General features: G+C 41.9%; 1 protein-coding gene across 5 annotated transcripts; it reads left to right on the top strand.

Annotated features, from left to right (window-relative positions):
* The first annotated feature begins 1,473 nt into the window (after positions 1-1,473).
* On the top strand, positions 1,474-18,086 carry LOC135541897 (Fanconi anemia group D2 protein-like). 5 transcript variants are annotated; one of them, XR_010456006.1, is made up of 8 exons: positions 1,474-1,768; positions 1,883-2,269; positions 10,835-10,901; positions 11,037-11,174; positions 11,270-11,337; positions 16,192-16,307; positions 17,647-17,755; positions 17,915-18,086. XR_010456006.1 is itself a non-coding variant. In XM_064968385.1 (7 exons), the coding sequence occupies exons 5-7, from the start codon at positions 16,215-16,217 to the stop codon at positions 18,040-18,042; spliced, it is 330 nt and encodes a 109-aa protein (XP_064824457.1). In that variant the 5' UTR covers positions 1,807-2,269; positions 10,835-10,901; positions 11,037-11,174; positions 11,270-11,337; positions 16,192-16,214; the 3' UTR covers positions 18,043-18,086. The 5 variants fall into 5 exon arrangements, 2 of the variants coding, with proteins under 2 accessions (XP_064824457.1, XP_064824459.1); XR_010456008.1 differs by lacking the exon at positions 1,474-1,768 and having other exon boundaries at positions 1,807-2,269; positions 17,647-17,806; XM_064968385.1 differs by lacking the exon at positions 1,474-1,768 and having other exon boundaries at positions 1,807-2,269.
* The last annotated feature ends 1,196 nt before the right edge of the window (positions 18,087-19,282 follow it).

The following is a 19,282-nucleotide window of genomic DNA, read 5'->3' as shown; positions in this document are numbered from 1 at the left end:
ATATATCACTAGCCGCTTTAAACAATGCCGCTTAATATAATGTTTACATACCCTACATTACTCATCTCATATGTATATGTATATACTGTACTTCATATCATCTACTGCATCTTGCCATCTTTATGTAATACATGTATTACTAGCTACTTTAAACTATGCCACTTTATGTTTATATACCCTACATTACTCATCTCATATGTATATGTATATACTGTACTCTATATCATCAAATCAAATTTATTTATATAGCCCTTCGTACATCAGCTGATATCTCAAAGTGCTGTACAGAAACCCAGCCTAAAACCCCAAACAGCAAGCAACGCAGGTGTAGAAGCACGGTGGCTAGGAAAAACTCCCTAGAAAGGCCAAAACCTAGGAAGAAACCTAGAGAGGAACCATGCTATGTGGGGTGGCCAGTCCTCTTCTGGCTGTGCCGGGTGGAGATTATAACAGAACATGGCCAAGATGTTCAAATGTTCATAAATGACCAGCATGGTTGAATAATAATAAGGCAGAACAGTTGAAACTGGAGCAGCAGCACGGTCAGGTGGACTGGGGACAGCGAGGAGTCATCATGTCAGTTAGTCCTGGGGCATGGTCCTAGGGCTCAGGTCCTCCGAGAGAGAGAAAGAAAGAGAGAATTAGAGAGAGCATATGTGGGGTGGCCAGTCCTCTTCTGAGAATTAGAGAACGCACACTTAGATTCACACAGGACACTGAATAGGACAGGAGACGTACTCCAGATATAACAAACTGACCCTAACCCCCTGACACATAAACTACTGCAGCATAAATACTGGAGGCTGAGACAGGAGGGGTCAGGAGACACTGTGGCCCCATCCGAGGACACCCCCAGACAGGGCCAAACAGGAAGGATATATATCATCTACTGCATCTTTACATCTTTATGTAATACATGTATCACTAGCTACTTTAAACTATGCCACTTTTATGTTTACATACCCTACATTACTCAACTCATATGTACATACTGTACTCTATACCATTTGCTGCATCTTGCCTATGCCTTTCTGTACCATCACTCATTCATATATCTTTATGTACATATTCTTTATCCCTTTACACTTGTGTGTATAAGGTCGTAGTTGTGTAATTGTTAGATTTGATTACTCATTGGTTTGTAGTAAAATGTCAAAGGGATCTACCTCCTGGTCCTCTTCCCCTGTCTTACCCACCAAGGGTAGAGACAGAGATGACCTCGCCTACTGAAATACCGGATTGGGCAAAGCCACCAGAAGACGACTCAAGCCAACCAACTATTGAACCTGACTGGTGTCAGGAAGAATCACCCTCTGCCTCAAGTGACACCTCTGAATGGGAACAGCTGTTAGACTCATTGCTGATAGAGTAAGGGCACTGTCATAAACAGAGGCCCATATGCGCACTGTAAGAAAAGTATTTCCTCATTGTTGCTAGAGTAATAGGCTCTGTCATAACCAGAGGCCCATATATGCACTGTAAGAAAAGTATTTCCAGTTGTAAGATATGTCATCACCCTCTCTGCTCTGAGGGACTGGGAGGAGCAGCGGATCGGGTTGCAGAGAATCAAAAGGTATATAAAGAGACATTTGCCATTACTTTGGCGCTGACTTCTTGAATTCTGAATTCATTTAGACAACCATTTGACTTCGGGTAAATTGACAACTGACTCAAATTACTTAAAGATTCTAACTTGTTGGATCTGAGAAGTGACTTTCCAATATCCCGTTTACCTATTGGAACAGCTGTTTTGTCGCATATTGACCAGGTGCGTGTGTCCAGGTGCGTGTGTTCACCGGCACTGAGAGTCACCTAGTCCTTTAGTTGATCTCTTGTTTATACCTATGGTTGTCTGAATTGACCCTGTAAGCATATTGACCAGGTGCGTGTGTCTCAGAACCTCGGCCTCGTTGCGTGCCACGGACGCTGCGGTAGTTCAACGGGACTGAGAGTCACTCTAGTCCTTCAGTTGATCTCTTGTTTATACCTATGGTTATCTGAATTGACCCTGTAAGCATATTGACCAGGTGCGTGTGTCTCAGAACCTCGGCCTTGTTGCGTGTTACAGACTCTTTGATATTCCATTGGGGCAAGGGATCACCAACGGGTCCTCTCATCCAGTCCAAACTTGAATCTCTAAATTTAGTAAACCACCGACTTCAATCAACCTCTCAGCCAGTAGAGGGGAGTCGCTTCTAACTAAATTCTAAAAGAACTCTGATTGAAACTCTGCTCCTGATCTTGTGGGTCTCCTCGTCATCTCTCAAAGGTAATTAAATAACTATTATAAGTATTTAATATAGAGATAAGTGTTATCATTGTACCAGGCATTTTATAAGAGCATTAAGTCATTTGCATGTTTTTGATTAACGCTGTGTGTGACCGAGTAACAAGTTGTGTATTTTGAAGTGTGTTTGATTGTAAAAGACAAAAAAAGAGTGTTTTCAAAAATAAACGGTAGTCTTATTTTGTCTCGAGTAAAAGGTTCTCTCAAAGACAGTTAACGACATGGGAGATAACAACTCTGACACTCCCCGCTACCGGGACACTGGAAACAGGGATCAATGCTCTATGACAGAATGAGTTACCATTAAAAGACAAGGAGGAAGGTGTGTCCAGTAGTGATTCATTTAATTGTCTTATCGATCTATCTAAGTTTTATTTTCCAAGCGATACATAGCCGACGGGCAGAGTAGTGAGACTAAGTTGACTAAAGGTCTTCACACTTTAAACTAGATACATCACAGAGGGGAAATACTCAACCACAGGGAAATCATATAGAGACTGGTAGGACTAGTGCTTAATAACAACTCAAGGATCAATTAGTGGTGAAACAAAGAGTCTGGAGGAGAAACGTGGGGTTCACACATCCCAGCTAGAGCTAGACCGTTGAGAGTGACAAGGCAAAAGACCTCTCTACACGGACAACATATCATACAGAAAGAGAGGCAGGGCTACGCGAGCGGTCCTGGTTATACCGAGATAACCAGAAGTATCTATAGTGCCCTGTCCAATCCAGGGAACGGGAGGCTAACCACCTCGAGCACCTCGCTGCCGGCCAAGGGGGGGGCTGAAGGTTTCGTATCGCGACAGGTTATTACTGCATTGTCGGAACTAGAAGCACATGCATTTCGCTACACTTGCATTAACATCTGCTAACCATGTGTATGTGACAAATAAAATTTGATTTGAGGTTGTAAGTAAAAATAATTACATCCCAGGACATAGACATATCTGATGTCGGCATAAAGCTTAAATTCTTGTTAATCTAACTGCACTGTCCAATTTACAGTAGCTATTACAGTCTATCATCATAAAAGATGATGGTACAAAAAAACAAACAAAAAGCGCATGTTTTTTCTTTGTATTATCTTTACCAGATCTAATGTGTTATATTCCCCTACATTAATTTCCACAAACTTCAAAGTGTTTCCTTTCAAATGGTATCAAGAATATGCTAATCCTTGCTTCAGGTCCTGAGCTACAGGCAGTTCGATTTGGGGATGTCATTTTAGGCAATTAAAAAAAATAAGGAGTTGGATCCTTAAGAGGTTTTAACTAATTTAGCCACTAGACAATTTCTCAACCCAACAATAGCAGTGTGGCTAGCTAGCTAGTTTCATCTATGTACTTACGAGAACAAATTGGGTCAATAACATTGGGGACTATAAAATGGCTAACCATGAACTTTATCATCATGTCATCATCCAATCATTTCTCTTTTTTGTAAAAGGTAAGGTGCCAGAAACAAAAAGTGAGCACAAGAGGATCAATATCATGCCAAATGTATTGTGAACACACAGCATGCATTTTGTATTTGTGTATCATGATCTGTACAAATATGTACCAATCCACAAATGTAAATCATCCACAAATGTAAAATCCACAAATGTAAATAACTTTCCACAATTATAAATCACTATCCACAAACGCAATTCATTATCCACAAACAAACACCATTTATTTGTATTTGTAAATCAATATATTGCATTAGATTTTTTTAAAGAACTATATGCAGGTAATTTCCAAAGGCCTTAAAAGTGAAATGACTGCCGTAAAGATTTGCACATAGGAGAGATATGCGCAAACATGGCAGATATGGCAAAGCTGTAACTCCATATTTGGAAGCGCTTAGGTCACTTGACTTTTGGCAGCAATTTGATGACAAGAAAATACAAAAATGTATCATGCGTAGGAAGCGATTTGAAGTCGTAGAAAAAAGTTTGTATCCGTAGAAAACGATTTCTATACGTCGCTAGTAGCCTCTCGTTCGGCCATGTTGATGTATGCCTTACAAGGCTGCAGAAATTATATGATAACCATAATATGTTAATCTTAGTACAGTCCCTTGCCGAAAGTTTTCACCCCCCATTAGCATTTTTCCTATTTTGTTGCCTTACAACCTGGAATTAAAATAGATTTTGGGGGGGTTTGTACCATTTTATTTACACAACGTGCCTACCACTTTGAAGATCCAAAATATGTTTAATTGTGGAACAAACCAGAAATAAGACAAAAAAACTGAAAACTTGGGCGTGCATAACTATTCACCCCCATAAAGCCAATACTTTGTAGAGCCACCTTTTGCATCAATTACAGCTGCAAGTCTCTTGGGATATGGCTCTATAAACTTGGCATATCTAGCCACTGGGATTTTTGCCCATTCTTCAAAGCAAAACTGTCCACCTCCTTCAAGTTGGATGGGTTCCTGCTAAATAATTAGCTGTAAAGTGGAAGCTAGGTGCTGGCAATTTCTTAGCTAAGCTATCTATACTGAACAAAAATTTAAACGCAACATGTAAAGTGTCTGCCATCTGCCCTGTACAGTTGAAATCAGGATTCATCTGAGCATACTTCTCCAGCCTGCCAGTGGCCAACAAAGGTGAGCATTTACCTACTGAAGTCGGTAATGACCCTGAACTGCAGTCAGATCAAGAGCCTGGTGAGGACAACAAGCACGCAGATGAGCCCCAACGCAGCTTTGCGGACTGCTCCATTGACAATTAATGACTTCTGTCAGAACGCAAAGAGTTTGATGCATCTGGTGGAAATGAGACTTAAAGCTTCATTTACATTTCCCATAAGCACCATTATGTGCACTCTACTCAGCAAACTGGATGCAGTTTATCACAGTGCCATCCGTTTTGTCACTAAAGCACCTTATACCACCCACCACTGCGACCTGTATGCTCTAGTCGGCTGGCCCTCGCTACATATTCGTCGCAAGACCCACTGGCTCCAGGTCATCTACAAGTCCATGCTAGGTAAAGCTCCGCCTTATCTCAGAGAGTTGGGGAGGGTCGTCAGCTCCATGGGAAACACCTGGGCCAGGTGTGTCCCAGGATAAATAGACCTCTTCTACATTCATGGAGGAGACTCTCCATGCAGACACCATTGTAGATTATGTTGTGGTTCTTGGTGGCCTTTTGTTTGTTTGCATTGGCACCTTTCAACACCCTGCATTATCACATTCATGCATGCAAAACACTCACTTACACTACTGATTACTGATTACACACACCATTGTATATTTTCCTTAGTTGCTTTGGTTAATAAATATATATTTTGTTACTCCTTATCTCCACGTTGTCTCCCTTTGTTACGGGCTTTGAGCCGGTTCGTGACAAATATGTTAAGCCAATTATGAGTGCTGCCTCCAGTTTAATTTTATTGTGATGGTAATGATGTTTGTTTTTGATGATAGTTGCTCGCTACTGGTTTCTTCAATCTAGGCTAGCTTTTAGCTAGCTAGCTGCTCTGCAGTGCAAACTAGCTTGACTTGATATGAGGTTAGAGAAACATGTTGAGGAATAAGTAACTCAATAAAACATGTTTTATTATCACCTAAAACAATATATTGATCCTGCCTTGAATGTTTTGGAATCTCCCAAAATAAATGTGATCTCTGACTAGACAGGTTCTCTTCAATCTTGTATTACAAACACTACAGTTGTGGCCAAAAGTTGAGAGAATGACACAAATATTAATTTTCACAAAGTGTGCTGCCTCAGTTTGTATGATGGCAATTTGCATATACTTCAGACTGTTATGAAGAGTGCTCAGATGAATTGCAATTAATTGCAAAGTCCCTCTTTGCCATGTAAATGAACTGAATCCCCCAAAACATGTCCACTGCATATTAGCCCTGCCACAAAAGGACCAGCTGACATCATGTCAGTGATTCCCTCATTAACACAGGTGTCAGTGTTGACGAGGACACGGCTGGAGATCACTCCACTTGCCGTCATCATTGCTTTGCACAAAAAGGGCTTCACAGGCAAGGATATTGCTGCCAGTAAGATTGCACCTAAAGCAACCATTTATCTGATCATCAAGAACTTCAAGGAGAGTGGTTCAATTGTTGTGAAGAAGGCATCAGGGCGCCCAAGAAAGTCCAGCAAGCGCCAGGACCGTCTCCTAAAATTGATTCAGCTGCGGGATCGGGGCACCACCAGTACAGAGCTTGCTCAGGAATGGCAGCAGGCAGGTGTGAGTGCATCTGCATGCACAGTGAGGCAAATACTTTTGGAGGATGGCCTGGTGTCAAGAAGGGCAGCAAAGAAGCCACTTCTCTCCAGGAAAAACATCAGGGACAGACTGATATTCTGCAAAAGGTACAGGGATTGGTCTGCTGAGGACTGGGGTAAAGTCATTTTCTCTTATGAATCCCCTTTTCGATTGTTTGGGACATCTGGAAAAAAAGCTTGTCCGGAGAAGACAAGGTGAGCGCTACCATCAGTCCTGTGTCATGCCAACAGTAAAGCATCCTGAGACCATTCATGTGTGGGGTTGCTTCTCAGCCAGGGGAGTGGGCTCACTCACAATTTTGCCTAAGAACACAGCCATGAATAAAGAATGGTACTAACACATCCTCCGAGAGCGACTTCTCCCAACCATCCAGGAACAGTTTGGTGACGAACAATGCCTTTTCCAGCATGATGGAGCACCTTGCCATGAGGCAAAAGTGATAACTAAGTGGCTCAGGAACAAAACATCGATATTTTGGCTCCATGGCCAGGAAACTCCCCAGACCTTAATCCCATTCAGAACTTGTGGTCAATCCTCAAGAGGTGGGAGGAAAAACAAAACCCCACAAATTCTGACAAACTCCATGCATTGATTATGCAAAAATGGGCTGCCATCAGTCAGGATGTGGCCCAGAAGTTAATTGACAGCATACCAGGGCAGATTGCTGAGGTCTTGAAAAAGAAGGGTCAACACTGCAAATATTGACTCTTTGCATCAACTTCATGTAATTATCAATAAAAGCCTTTGACACTTATGAAATGCTTGTAATTATACTTCAGTATTCCATAATGCGTACCTGTACCTATGTTTGTCCTGTACAACTCCTGTCCTTCCGCGGGGAGCTGAAATTCATATTTGAATAAAAACTTTGATCTAATACAACCACCAACTTTTCACCATTTGTGTTGCTCAACTCAGCACGAATGTGCATGTTCCAATTGAATCTCAGCTTACATAGTAAGTAGTTCTAGCAACACAAATGGGGAAAATGTCAGTGGTTGTATTCGCTGAAAGTTTGATTAAAAGAATGAATTTCAGCATCTTGCGAAGGACCGCTGTCGTACAGGAAAAACATAGGTAGCTACAGGTAAGCGTTTTCAGAATTGACATTTTTACAAGAATCGACTGAAGGTGACTCCATGTTGTTGCTTGCAAATCCCACGACCATCAAAATTCTGTTCCGCCTTGATATAAGAGAATGGAGTTGAGCATTTCTCAGCTAACCAAACTATTGCCATGTGTGCAGACCCAGCACCAGGATAATGTTACTAAGGGGGCAGTTGAAATTGGCAAGGTGGCAAACATTTTTTGGGTTCTTGCAGTGGAATTATATTGAATTACGCGTATATAATCAGCTCTACCACAAACATAAAGTTCAAATGCAGAGACTCCGAGATCATTGAGTGCTTTTGAAATATGTAGCTTCTGCTGCGCTGTATCAGCACAATGGACAGCGCCATACAGCTAGGCCGTTTTGGTAATGAATATAGGCTACAAGTTATGGCAATTCACATTACAAACAACCTATGTGAATGCAGCAGTACACACAGCTGTCTTACCAAAATAATGCAAACTAAATGCTGAAAGTAATAGCCTAGTTATTCATACATGCAAACAGTTCAGCAACAAGTTGTGATATGGTACATTTTGGTGAATCAAATTCGACCCACGTAATCAATTAAGCAATGCCAGCCTACCATAAACATGTTTCCAAACCGTACAGTTCCATTTATAGCAACGAAAACCAATAGGCTACCAAGAAGACCATAATAGAAAGTAGCCTATGTGTTTATATATACTGTCTGTAGCTATACCCATGGCCGTCATTTGGGTTTTTACATTGGAATTATATTAAATTCTGCTTATACCACAATAAAAAACAAACTTTAAAAAATGCTTTTGACCAAGAAGTGTGTCACGGCCGTTGAATGAAGAGGACCAAGGCGCAGCGTGGTGAGCATACATATTCCTTTATTAAGAATGACGCCGACAAAAACAATAAACACTACCAAACAAACCGTGAAGCTTAATGCTATGTGCCATAAACAAAGTAAACTTCCCACAAAGACAGGTGGGAAAATGACTACCTAGGTATGGTTCTCAATCAGAGACAACGATAGACTGCTGTCCCTGATTGAGAACCCGGCCAAAACATAGGAATACAAATAATAGAACATAGAATACCCACCCCAAATCAATCAGGGGTGACAAAGTGACAGGGTCAATGGAACGTAATCTCACTGCACTCTATTAGGACCATGGAGAGTGGCCTACACACAAAAGCAAGATTTTTATAAAAACCAACCAGCTAGATTGTTTCAATCATAACTTTTCAGAAGAGTTGCAGCTTTCTAAATTCTCTGTGGAACGTCCTGAGTAATTGATTATTACATTTTCCCCTAAATTAACTTGTAAGATCCCCCTCAAATACCAGTTGGGTTAGTTGAGCTTCTCTGCTGACTGAAAATGTTTGTCGAAGTGGATAATTTGTTCTCGCATTTAGCTGTGGACTCCCCAAAAGTCAGTCCATGTTTCAGTGCAGTAAGTATGGTCGGGATAGCAAAGAGAGGACCAGAAAATGATTGCAGGATATCAAGTGGGGTCCATTTGTCCCCATTGGATCCAGAGCGGGTGACTTCTGTCTGCAAGAACTGGCGAGCAACACTAAACTCAGCTTCCACCAAAACACACCAAGACAGTCATGAAGAGGGCACAACAAAACGTATTCCCCCTCAGAAGACTGAAAAGATTTGGCATGGGTCCTCAGATCCTCAAAACGTTCTACAGCCGCACCATAGAGAGCATCCTGACTGGTTGCATCACTGCCTGATATGGCAACTGCTCTGCCTCGTACCTCAAGGCACTACAGAGGGTAGAGCGTATGGCCCAGTACATTGCTGGGGCCAAGCTTCCTGCCACCCAAGACCTCTATACCAGGCGGTGTCAGAGGAAGGCCCTGTAAATTGTCAAAGACTCCAGCCACCCTAGTCATAAACTGTTCTCTCTACTACCGCATGGCAAGCGTACCGGAACGCCAAGTCTAGGTCCAAAAGGCTTCTTAACAGCTTCTACCCTCAAGCAATAAGTCTCCTGAACAGCTAATCAAATGGCTACCCAGACTAATTGCATTGTGTGTGTGTGTGTGTGTGTGTGTGCGTCTGTGTGTGTGTGTGTCCCTGTTATGCTGCTGCTACTCTCTGTTTATTATCTATGCATAGTCACTTTAACTCTACCTACATGTAAATACTACCTTAATTACCTCTACTAAGCTGTGCCCCCGCACATTGACGATGTACCGGTACCCCCTGTTTTATAGCCTTGCTACTGTTATTTTACTGCTGCTTTAATTTTTTACAAAACTTATTTTTCTTAAAACAACATTGCTGGTTAAGGGCTTGTAAGTAAGCATTTCACTGTACGGTTGTATTCGGCACATGTGACAAATACAATTTGCTTTGATTTGATTTAAACTGTTTTGCTTAGATCCAGAAGTGGTTTCATCTTTTTCATATCTAGAAAGTAATGGCTCTCTGGGTCAAGGGCACACAGGGCCTCCGACAGTTGGCTATTGCATCTGCTGAATCGTTCAGACATTTCACCAATGACAGCATCCAACGTGCTGAAGAACAGTCTTATGTATTCAGTCTCTTCTCCTCTGTCCTGCTGGCCTACTGTACTGTCCACCACGTATTGCTGGAAATTTGTACGTACATAACGTTGTCGATTTCTTGGAGCTGGTGGTGCGTCATTGCCACTGATACTGCATTGTGCCCAAATGGCTTCAAACTCACTGTTGCACCTCAAAATCTCGACAAACTCCAGCGCACTGCAGACCACTTTGACTCCAGTGTAAAGATCTGTTGCTTTTGTCTGGAGTATTTGATTTGGAGGATCGTGAAGACTAAGGATTCTGTGGAGCATGGTGGCTGTAAACTTAAAGCTGGGTACCGTCACTGCCTTCAGAAGCCCTATTGCCTCCACTCTTACTTCTGTGTTGTACAAACGCATGCATTTTCTCCCACTTTTTATGGAAACCCAAAGGAGTCATACCTAACCGCCCAGTGGCTTTCTATAGAACCCCTACACATCGCGGCGCACCCTGTTCATTGTGCTGACACGGTGCAGCGGAGATACAGATTTTGCACCAACCTGTCACTCAATCATTGAAACTTTCTTGCTATTTTTAAATAGAGACATTCCACTAAAACTGTGGAGGATAAAGTTTGACCTGAAGGGCTAAGCCCCCTTTAGCCCCCTTGTGGAACCGGGCCTGCCTTGGATGACCTCTTCATTTGTGTCTTTCCAGACAATGATGCGCAAGAAGAAACCCTCTGTGGAACAAAGCGAAAGTGCTGCTCCACCAGATATGTCAAGTAAGTAATTTAAGTCCTTCAGGCTCTCAAACTTGGAAACCAGCCTGTGTCTATTGACTTTGTATGTCCCATGAGAAATACACAAACTAGCTAGTGTCAGTCAGTTCATTAGGGATCCATCCCCATCTCATTCAGAACCCAAAAAGAGTAAGACCACTGGGCATCATCCAAGGCCACTACTCAGGAGGACACCAATAATGACTCTGTCTTTGGTCAATTTCTGTGTGCGGGCTGGTGTCATCTTGAGAAAAGGAAGTATATCCAAGGAAATTGGTAAGACACACACCCTCAATAGTCATTCATCAACATATTGACTAATTATTGTTCTGGCAATTGGTGGATAATGCATCATTATATTGCTTTGTAAGCTGTAGAACAAATGGTTTTCCAAAAGAGGCTCCAGCAACGACTGAAAAAGAGTCCCAGATACCTCGGGGTGAGTATAATGTTTCCAAACTGTCTTTGGTATTGCACATTCTATAAAGCATGATGCCTGATCTTCTGACCTTGATGTCTAAGATTGTCCAGGAGTTAATCAAAGGACTGGAGTCTCACATTGAGGATCCTGAGAGGTTCAGGAACTGTCTCCTCCCTGTGTACCACGCCTGGCCGATGGGACCTGCTGTCACACCCTGACCATAGTTTGCTTTGTATGTTTCTATGTTTTGGTTGGTCAGGGTGTGATCTGAGTGGGCATTCTATGTTGGATGTCTTGTTTGTCTATTTCTATGTCTGGCCTGATATGGTTCTCAGAGGCAGGTGTTAGTCATTGTCTCTGATTGGGAACCATATTTAGGTAGCCTGGGTTTCACTGTGTGTTTGTGGGTGATTGCTCCTGTCTGTGTTTTCACCAGATAGGACTGTTTAGGTTTTCACACATTTGTTTTGTTATTTCATGTCGAGTTCCTTTTATTAAAGAACATGAATAACCACCACGCTGCATTTTGGTCCGCTTCTCCTTCAGAGGAAAATCCTTACACCTGCAGGTAACGCCACAGATCACACAGCCCCAAGGGGAGCAGGGCACCTGGCTCTCTGAAATGTTTGCTCAGTGGCAGTAGAGAATTGTTACATGGAAACATCACTTTGTGTCCTGTCTGTGGTCCAGCTCTGTCAGTTCATTTTAGGAGAGTCTGCTGTGCATTGAGATGCTGCAGGTTTGACAGCCTCGCTTTATGCAAAAACACATTGGTCTAAGTAGTGTTGGGGTATTTATGTCAAATATGATCAAAATTTTGTAAAGCCTTTCCTTTTTGTTGTAGACTTTGGTCATTAACACTATGACAGCAGATCTAACCTATACTCTACACTAATTCCATCTGTATAATCCCACTAAGTAGCAAGGCTCGACTGACTTTTCTCCAACCTCACTGTAACCTGTTACTATCAAGGCATAAGGTGAGACCCAACTGCAGACACAGGAGGAAGATGGTTGGAGTCTTACAATGTTTATTAATCCAAAGGGGTAGGCAAGAGAATGGTCTTGGACAGGCAAAAATGTCAAAACCAGATCAGAGTCCAGGAGGTACAGAGTGACAGACAGGCTCGTGGTCAAGGCAGCCAGAATGGTCAGGCAGGCGGGTACAAAGTCCAGGAACAGGCAAGGGTCAAAACTGGGAGGACTAGAAAAATGATCATGCAATAAGCAGGCGAACGGGAAAACCGCTGGTTGACTTGGAAACATACAAGACGAACTGGCACAGAGAGACAGGAAACACAGGAATAAATACACTGGGGAAAATAAGTGACACCTGGAGGGGGTGGAGACAATCACAAAGACAGGTGAAACAGATCAGGGCATGACAAGGAGTTAACAGGTAAGCTGATGCAGCTGGTTTCCATGGCACCAGTGGAGATTCAGCGTGACAGTCTGCCAGTGATCTTGGAGGACTCCCAGCACAGTGACATCGCCAGCGAGCTCAAGTGGGTGGAGCCATGTTAGTCTAGTGTTTTTTCTGGGGATATGTGATGCCATGACAATTTTTCCAACAATTGTTTTCAGACAGATTTTTTATTTCACTGTATCACAATTCCAGTGGGTCAGAAGTTTACATACACTAAGAAAATTAGGTCATGGCTTTAGAAGCTTCTGATAGGCTAATTGACATAATTTCAGTCAATTGGGGGTGTACCTGTGGAGGTATTGCAAGGCCTACCTTCAAACTCAGTGCCTCTTTGCTTGACTTCATGGCAAAATCAAAAGAAAATCAGCCAAGACCTCAGAAAAACAATTGTAGACCTCCACAAGTCTGGTTCATCCTTGGGAGCAATTTTCAAACGCCTGAAGGTATCACATTCATCTGTACAAACAATAGTACACAAGTATAAACACCATGGGACCACGAAGCCATCATACCGCTCAGGAAGGAGACTCATTCTGTCTCTTAGAGATGAACGTACTTTGATGCGATAAGTGCAAATCAATCCCAGAACAGCAGCAAAGGAGCTTGTGAAGATGCTGAAACAGGTACAAAAGTATCAATATCCACAGTAAAACGAGTCCCATATCGACATAACCTGAAAGGTCGCTCAGCAAGGAAGAAGACACTGCTCCAAAACAGCCATAAAAAAGCCAGACTACGGTTTGTGTAACGGCTTTCTATAGGCGAAGGAGAGTCAGACCAAAATGCGGCGTGGCTATTGAGATTCATGTTTAATGGAAAAACACACTAAACACTACAAAACAATAAACGTAACGAAAACTGAAACAGCCTAATACTGGTGCAAACTAGTACACGACAGCAAAAGGACAATCACCCACGAAACTCTCAAAGAATATGGCTGCCTTAATATGGTTCCCAATCAGAGACAACGATAAACACCTGCCTCTGATTGAGAACCACTTCAGACAGCCATAGACTAATCTAGAACACCCCACTAAGCTACAATCCCAATACCTATGCAAGAAAACAAGACAAAACACACCACATACAAAAACCCATGCCACACCCTGGCCTGACCAAATAGATAAAGAAAACACAAAATACTAAGACCAGGGCGTGACAGTTTGCAACTGCACATGGGGACAAATACCATACTTTTTGGAAAAATGTCTTCTGGTCGGATGAAACAAAAATAGAACTGTTTGGCCATAATGACCATCACTATGTTTAAGGGTAAAGGGGAGGCTTGCAAGCCGATGAACACCATCCCAACCGTGAAGCTTGGGGGTGACAGCATCATGATGTGGGGGTGCTTTGCTGCAGGAGGGTCTGGTGCACTTCACAAAATAGATGGCATCATGAGGTGGAAAATTATGTGGATATATTGAAGCAACATCTCAGGACAATGGGTCTTCCAAATGGACAATGACCCCAAGCATACTTCCAAAGTTGTGGCAAAATGGCTTAAGGACAACAAAGTCAAGGTATTGGAGTGGCCATCAAAAAGCCCTGACCTCAATCCTATTGAAATTTTGTGGGCAGAACTGAAAAAGCGTGTGCGAGCAAGGTGGCCTACAGACCTGACTCAGTTACACCAGCTCTGTCAAGGGGAATGGGCCAAAATTCACCCACTTGTTGTGGGAAGATTGTGGAAGGCTAACTGAAACATTTGACCCAAGTTAAACAATTTAAAAGCAATGATACCAAATACTAATTGAGTGTATGTAAAAAATAAATAAAAGCTGAAATAAATCATTCTCTCTACTATTATTCTGACATTTTACATTCTTAAAAATAAAGTGGTTATCCTAACTGACCTAATACAGGGAATTTTTACAATGATTAAATGTCAGGAATTGTGAAAAACTGAGTTTAAATGTATTTGGCTAAGGTATATGTAAACTTCCGACTTCAACTGTATACTGAGATCATGTGACAGATCATGTGACACTTAGATTGCACACAGGTGAACTTTATTTGATTAATTATGTTCCTTCTGAAGATAATTGGTTGCATCAGATATTATGCACTCAACATTTTAACGGTTTTGATTTTTTAGAATTTTTTGAAACAAGTTATTTTTTTCATTTCACTTCACCAATTTGGACTATTTTGTGTATATCCATTACATGAAATCCAAATAAAAATCAATTTAAATTACAGGTTGTAATGCAACAAAATAGGAAAAACACAAAGGGGTGAATACTTTTGCAAGGCACTGTAACATGATGCTGCCACCACCATGCTTGAAAATATGAAGTGTGGTACTCAGTACTGATGTGTTATATTAGATTTGCCCAAAACATAACAGTTTTTATTCAGGACAAAAACTTAATTGCTTTGCAACATTTTTTTGCAGTATTACTTTAGTGCCTAGTTGCAAACAGGATGCATGTTTGGGAATATTTGTATTCTGTACAAGCTTTGTTATTTTCATTCTGTCAATCAGGTTAGTATTGTGGAGTAACGACAATGTTGTTGATCCATCCTCAGTTTTCTCCTATCACAGCCATTAAACTGTAACTGTTTTCAAGTCACCATTAGCCTCATGGTGAAATCCCTGAGCAGTTTCCTTCCTCTCCGGCAACTGAGTTAGGAAGGACACCTGTATCTTTGTAGTGACTGGGTGTATTGATACACCACCCAACGTGTAATTCATAACTTCACTATGCTCAAAGGGATATTCAATGTCTGCTTTTTTAGTTTTTACCCATCTACCAATAGGTGCCCTTCATTGTTAGGCATTGGAAAACCTCCCTGGTCTTTGTATATGTGGGGTACAGATATGAGGTAATCATTCAAAAGTCATGTTAAACACTATTATTGCATACAGAATGAGTCCATGGAACGTATGTGAGTTGTTAAGCACATTTTTACCCCTGAACTTATTTTAGCTTGCCATAACAAAGGGGGTGAAAGGGGGTGAATGCTTATTGACTCAAGATATTTCAGCATTTTTTATTTGTCAAAAATTTGAAAACATAATTCCACTTTAACATGAAGAGGTATTGTGTGTAGGTCAGTGACCAAAAAAATCTCAATGTGATCCATTTTAAATTCAGGCTGTAACAAGGGGTGTGAATACTTTTCTGAAGGCACTGTAAATGTCCTTGATAATGGTTGGTACGGTCAGTGCCGATCATTTTTGTTTTATCGGCCCAGCTATACGCATAAGTACAAGTACTTTTTGAAAATGACAACATGCAGACACCTGCATGTTTCGACTCAGCCTGCTGTGCTGAGAATGGAGTAGACATGCTATGGTTCTTGCCTTTCTAATGGAGTGTGTGTGTGTGTGTGTGTGTGTGTGTGTGTGTGTGTGTGTGTGTGTGTGTGTGTGTGTGTGTGTGTGTGTGTGTGTGTGTGTGTGTGTGTGTGTGTGTGTGTGTGTGTGTGTGTGTTTGCAGGCTGCCCTCTGATCCTGACTGACATGGATGTGGTGGAGAAGTCAGAGAGCCTGTCCAAGCCAGGTGGAGAGTTCCTTTCTGGCCTGCTCTTCCACACCATCAACTGGTTTAGAGAGGTCAGTACAGCTCTTCTTAGACAATGGGGTAATGGGATGTCTTAGACAAGGGTTTTATGGTCTATAGCAAGGTGTGGACTCCATTCATATGGCATATTTGTGGATCTGTCTTATCTTATATGTCACACCTATAAGTCACTCTTCATGTTTCCCATGTTCATGTTACACACCTCTCCCACCCGTATCTGTGTTTTCATGTTTATGTCACCTGTATCTACAGTTGAAGTCGGAAGTTTAAATACACTTTACCCAAATACATTTAAACTCAGTTTTTCACAATTCCTGACATTTAATCCTAGTAGAAATTCCCTGTCTTAAGTCAGTTAGGATCACCACTTTATTTTAAGAATATGAAACGACAGAATAGTAGTAGAGAGAATGATTTATTTCAGCTTTTATTTATTTCATCACATTCCAAGTGGGTCAGAAGTTTACATACACTCAATTAGTATTTGGTAACGTTGCCTTCAAATTGTTGAACTTGGGTCAAACGTTTACGGGTAGCCTTCCACAATCTTCCCACAATAAGTTGGGTGAATTTTGGCCCATTCCTCCTGACAGAGCTGGTGTAACTGAGTCAGGTTTGTAGGCCTCCTTGCTCGCACACTTTTTCAGTTCTGCCCACAAATTTTATATGGGATTGAGGTCAGGGCTTTGTGATGACCACTCCAATACCATGACTTTATTGTCCTTAAGCCATTTTGCAACATCTTCAGAAGTATGCTTGTGGTCATTGTTCATTTGGAAGAACCATTTGCAACCGAGCTTTAACTTCCTGACTGATGTCTTGAGATGTTGCTTCAATATATCCACATAATTCTCCATCCTCATGAAGCCATCTATTTTGTGAAGTGCACCAGTCCCTCAAGGTAGGCCTTGAAATACATCCACAGGTACACCTCCAATTGACTCAAATGATCAGAAGCTTCTAAAGCCATGACATCATTTTCTGGAATTTTCCAAGCTGTTTAACGGTACAGTCAACTTAGTGTATGTAAACTTCTGACCCACTGGAATTGTGATACAGTGAATTATAAGTGAAATTATCTGTCTGTAAACAATTGTTGGAAAAATGACTTGTGTCATGCACAAAGTAGATGTCCTAACCGACTTGCCAAGAGTATAGTTTGTTAACAAGACATTTGTGGAGTGGTTGAAAAACGAGTTTTAATGACTCCAACCTAAGTGTATGTAAACTTCAGACTTCAACTGTATCACTTGACTCACTAATCAAATTAGCTCAGTCTGATCTCATCTGTTTTACCAATGTGTTTGTGTTTGTCTGTATTTACTCAACTCACCTGCTTGTGTGTGTGTGTATATGTGTGTGTATACACAGATTGTGAATGCATTCTGCAGTCAGAAAGACCCTGAGATGAAAATGAAGGTGGTGACTCGTCTTCAGAACATCACCTACCTCCAGACTCTATTGGACAGGACTTTGGCAGGTACAATACTGCACTGAAACAATACTATAACAACGGACAAGAAATTAAAATGTAATTTGATCAACATTTTTCTGATCAAAATGTTTAAATATTACATGCTTTAAAAATGTGAGAATTCCATGGACTGTTAATTTGACCATTCCAGCTTTTGTGTTTCAGAAATCCCTGGCTATGCTCCTCCTCTAGCCAACTTTGATGGGGAGAGTACAGAGGGAGCTCCCGTGTCTAGCTCCACTGCTATTCCAAAGAAGGGAAAGAAAATATATATTTTTAAAACTTTTTCCTGAGCTGATATTCAACACTTATTGTGGTGCCACAATCTGCCACAATCACTTCCAGGTACACAAGACACAAACACAGCTTCATGTTTTTTTGTGTCTCGGCACACATTTAGCTCATTGTTGAAGTCCCCCCTTGTGACTATCTTTCCTGCTGTGTGCAGACTCTGCTGTCTAAACACCAGGGGGTGGTGGACACCCCAGGTCCTGATGTGAAGGAGCACCAGCTGCTGTCCTCAGCCTACCAGCTCCTCCTACAGGTCCTACACATCACCTTCAGCTGGTCAGTCACACTTCAACACAACACCACCTGCACACTCCTGCCTTTCAGGACAATATCAAATGACAATTACTCAGGGTTTGGCAACTGTGGTCCTGGAGAGGTTGGTGTTGGCTTGTTTTGTTTCAGCCCAGCTCTAACACACCTGATTCAACAAATGGGAATCAGGTGTGTTAGTGATCTGCAACAAAAGCCTGCAGCTATTGTGTGTTAGGTCTGGTTTTTCCCAACCAGAGCACCATAGCCTGCTGAAGAGAGCTCTGGGACTGCTGGCTGACCGCCTGAAAGAGGGAGGGCCTGAACTGACCTTGGACCAGCTCATCCATTGAGAGGTGAAACATTCCCTGTCAGATCACAGCCAGTGTTGTGTGTGTGACAAGTATGGTAAAGCGGTTCTCCCCTATCTCTCTGGTCTTCAGACACAGCTTTAAGTACATCCTGAACTTCCGCAGTACAGTGCCCAGCCTCAGCATAGCTCTGTGTCTCTCTCAGCTGCTCACCACTGTGGCTGAGAGAGGAGGGCACCAGGCTACAAACAGGGAGCAGACTGGTAAGGCACACACTAAATCAATGTCTATAGGATTGATGCAACAGTAAAATGGACTGTATCAGGATCAATTCCATTTCAATCAGGTCAATTCCGAAGATGTAATGATATTCTGTAAAGTTACATTTATTTTCAATGAGGATCTGTTCAGTATATAACAGTCTCTGCCTCTAGCAACCCTAGCCTGGCAGTTCCTGTGCCAGGAGTTGGTGACTACGAGCGGAGACCGAGAGAAGCAAAGAGGACCCAAAGACAACGAGACTCTCCAAACTCTCCTCAGGTGTGTGTTCCACATGGATTCATGGTTGATGTAGAGCAGTTAATGAATGAAGGTGGCCATTAGGTGTCAGTATACCACAGACACTGGAAAGGGGAATTTACTTTATTGGATAGACCCAACCCTCTTGTAACCTCAATTTATT

This window comes from Oncorhynchus masou, chromosome 6 (assembly GCF_036934945.1).
Source record: "Oncorhynchus masou masou isolate Uvic2021 chromosome 6, UVic_Omas_1.1, whole genome shotgun sequence".
NCBI classification, from domain to species: domain Eukaryota; kingdom Metazoa; phylum Chordata; class Actinopteri; order Salmoniformes; family Salmonidae; genus Oncorhynchus; species Oncorhynchus masou.
This window is presented reverse-complemented; position numbering and strand designations above follow the sequence as displayed.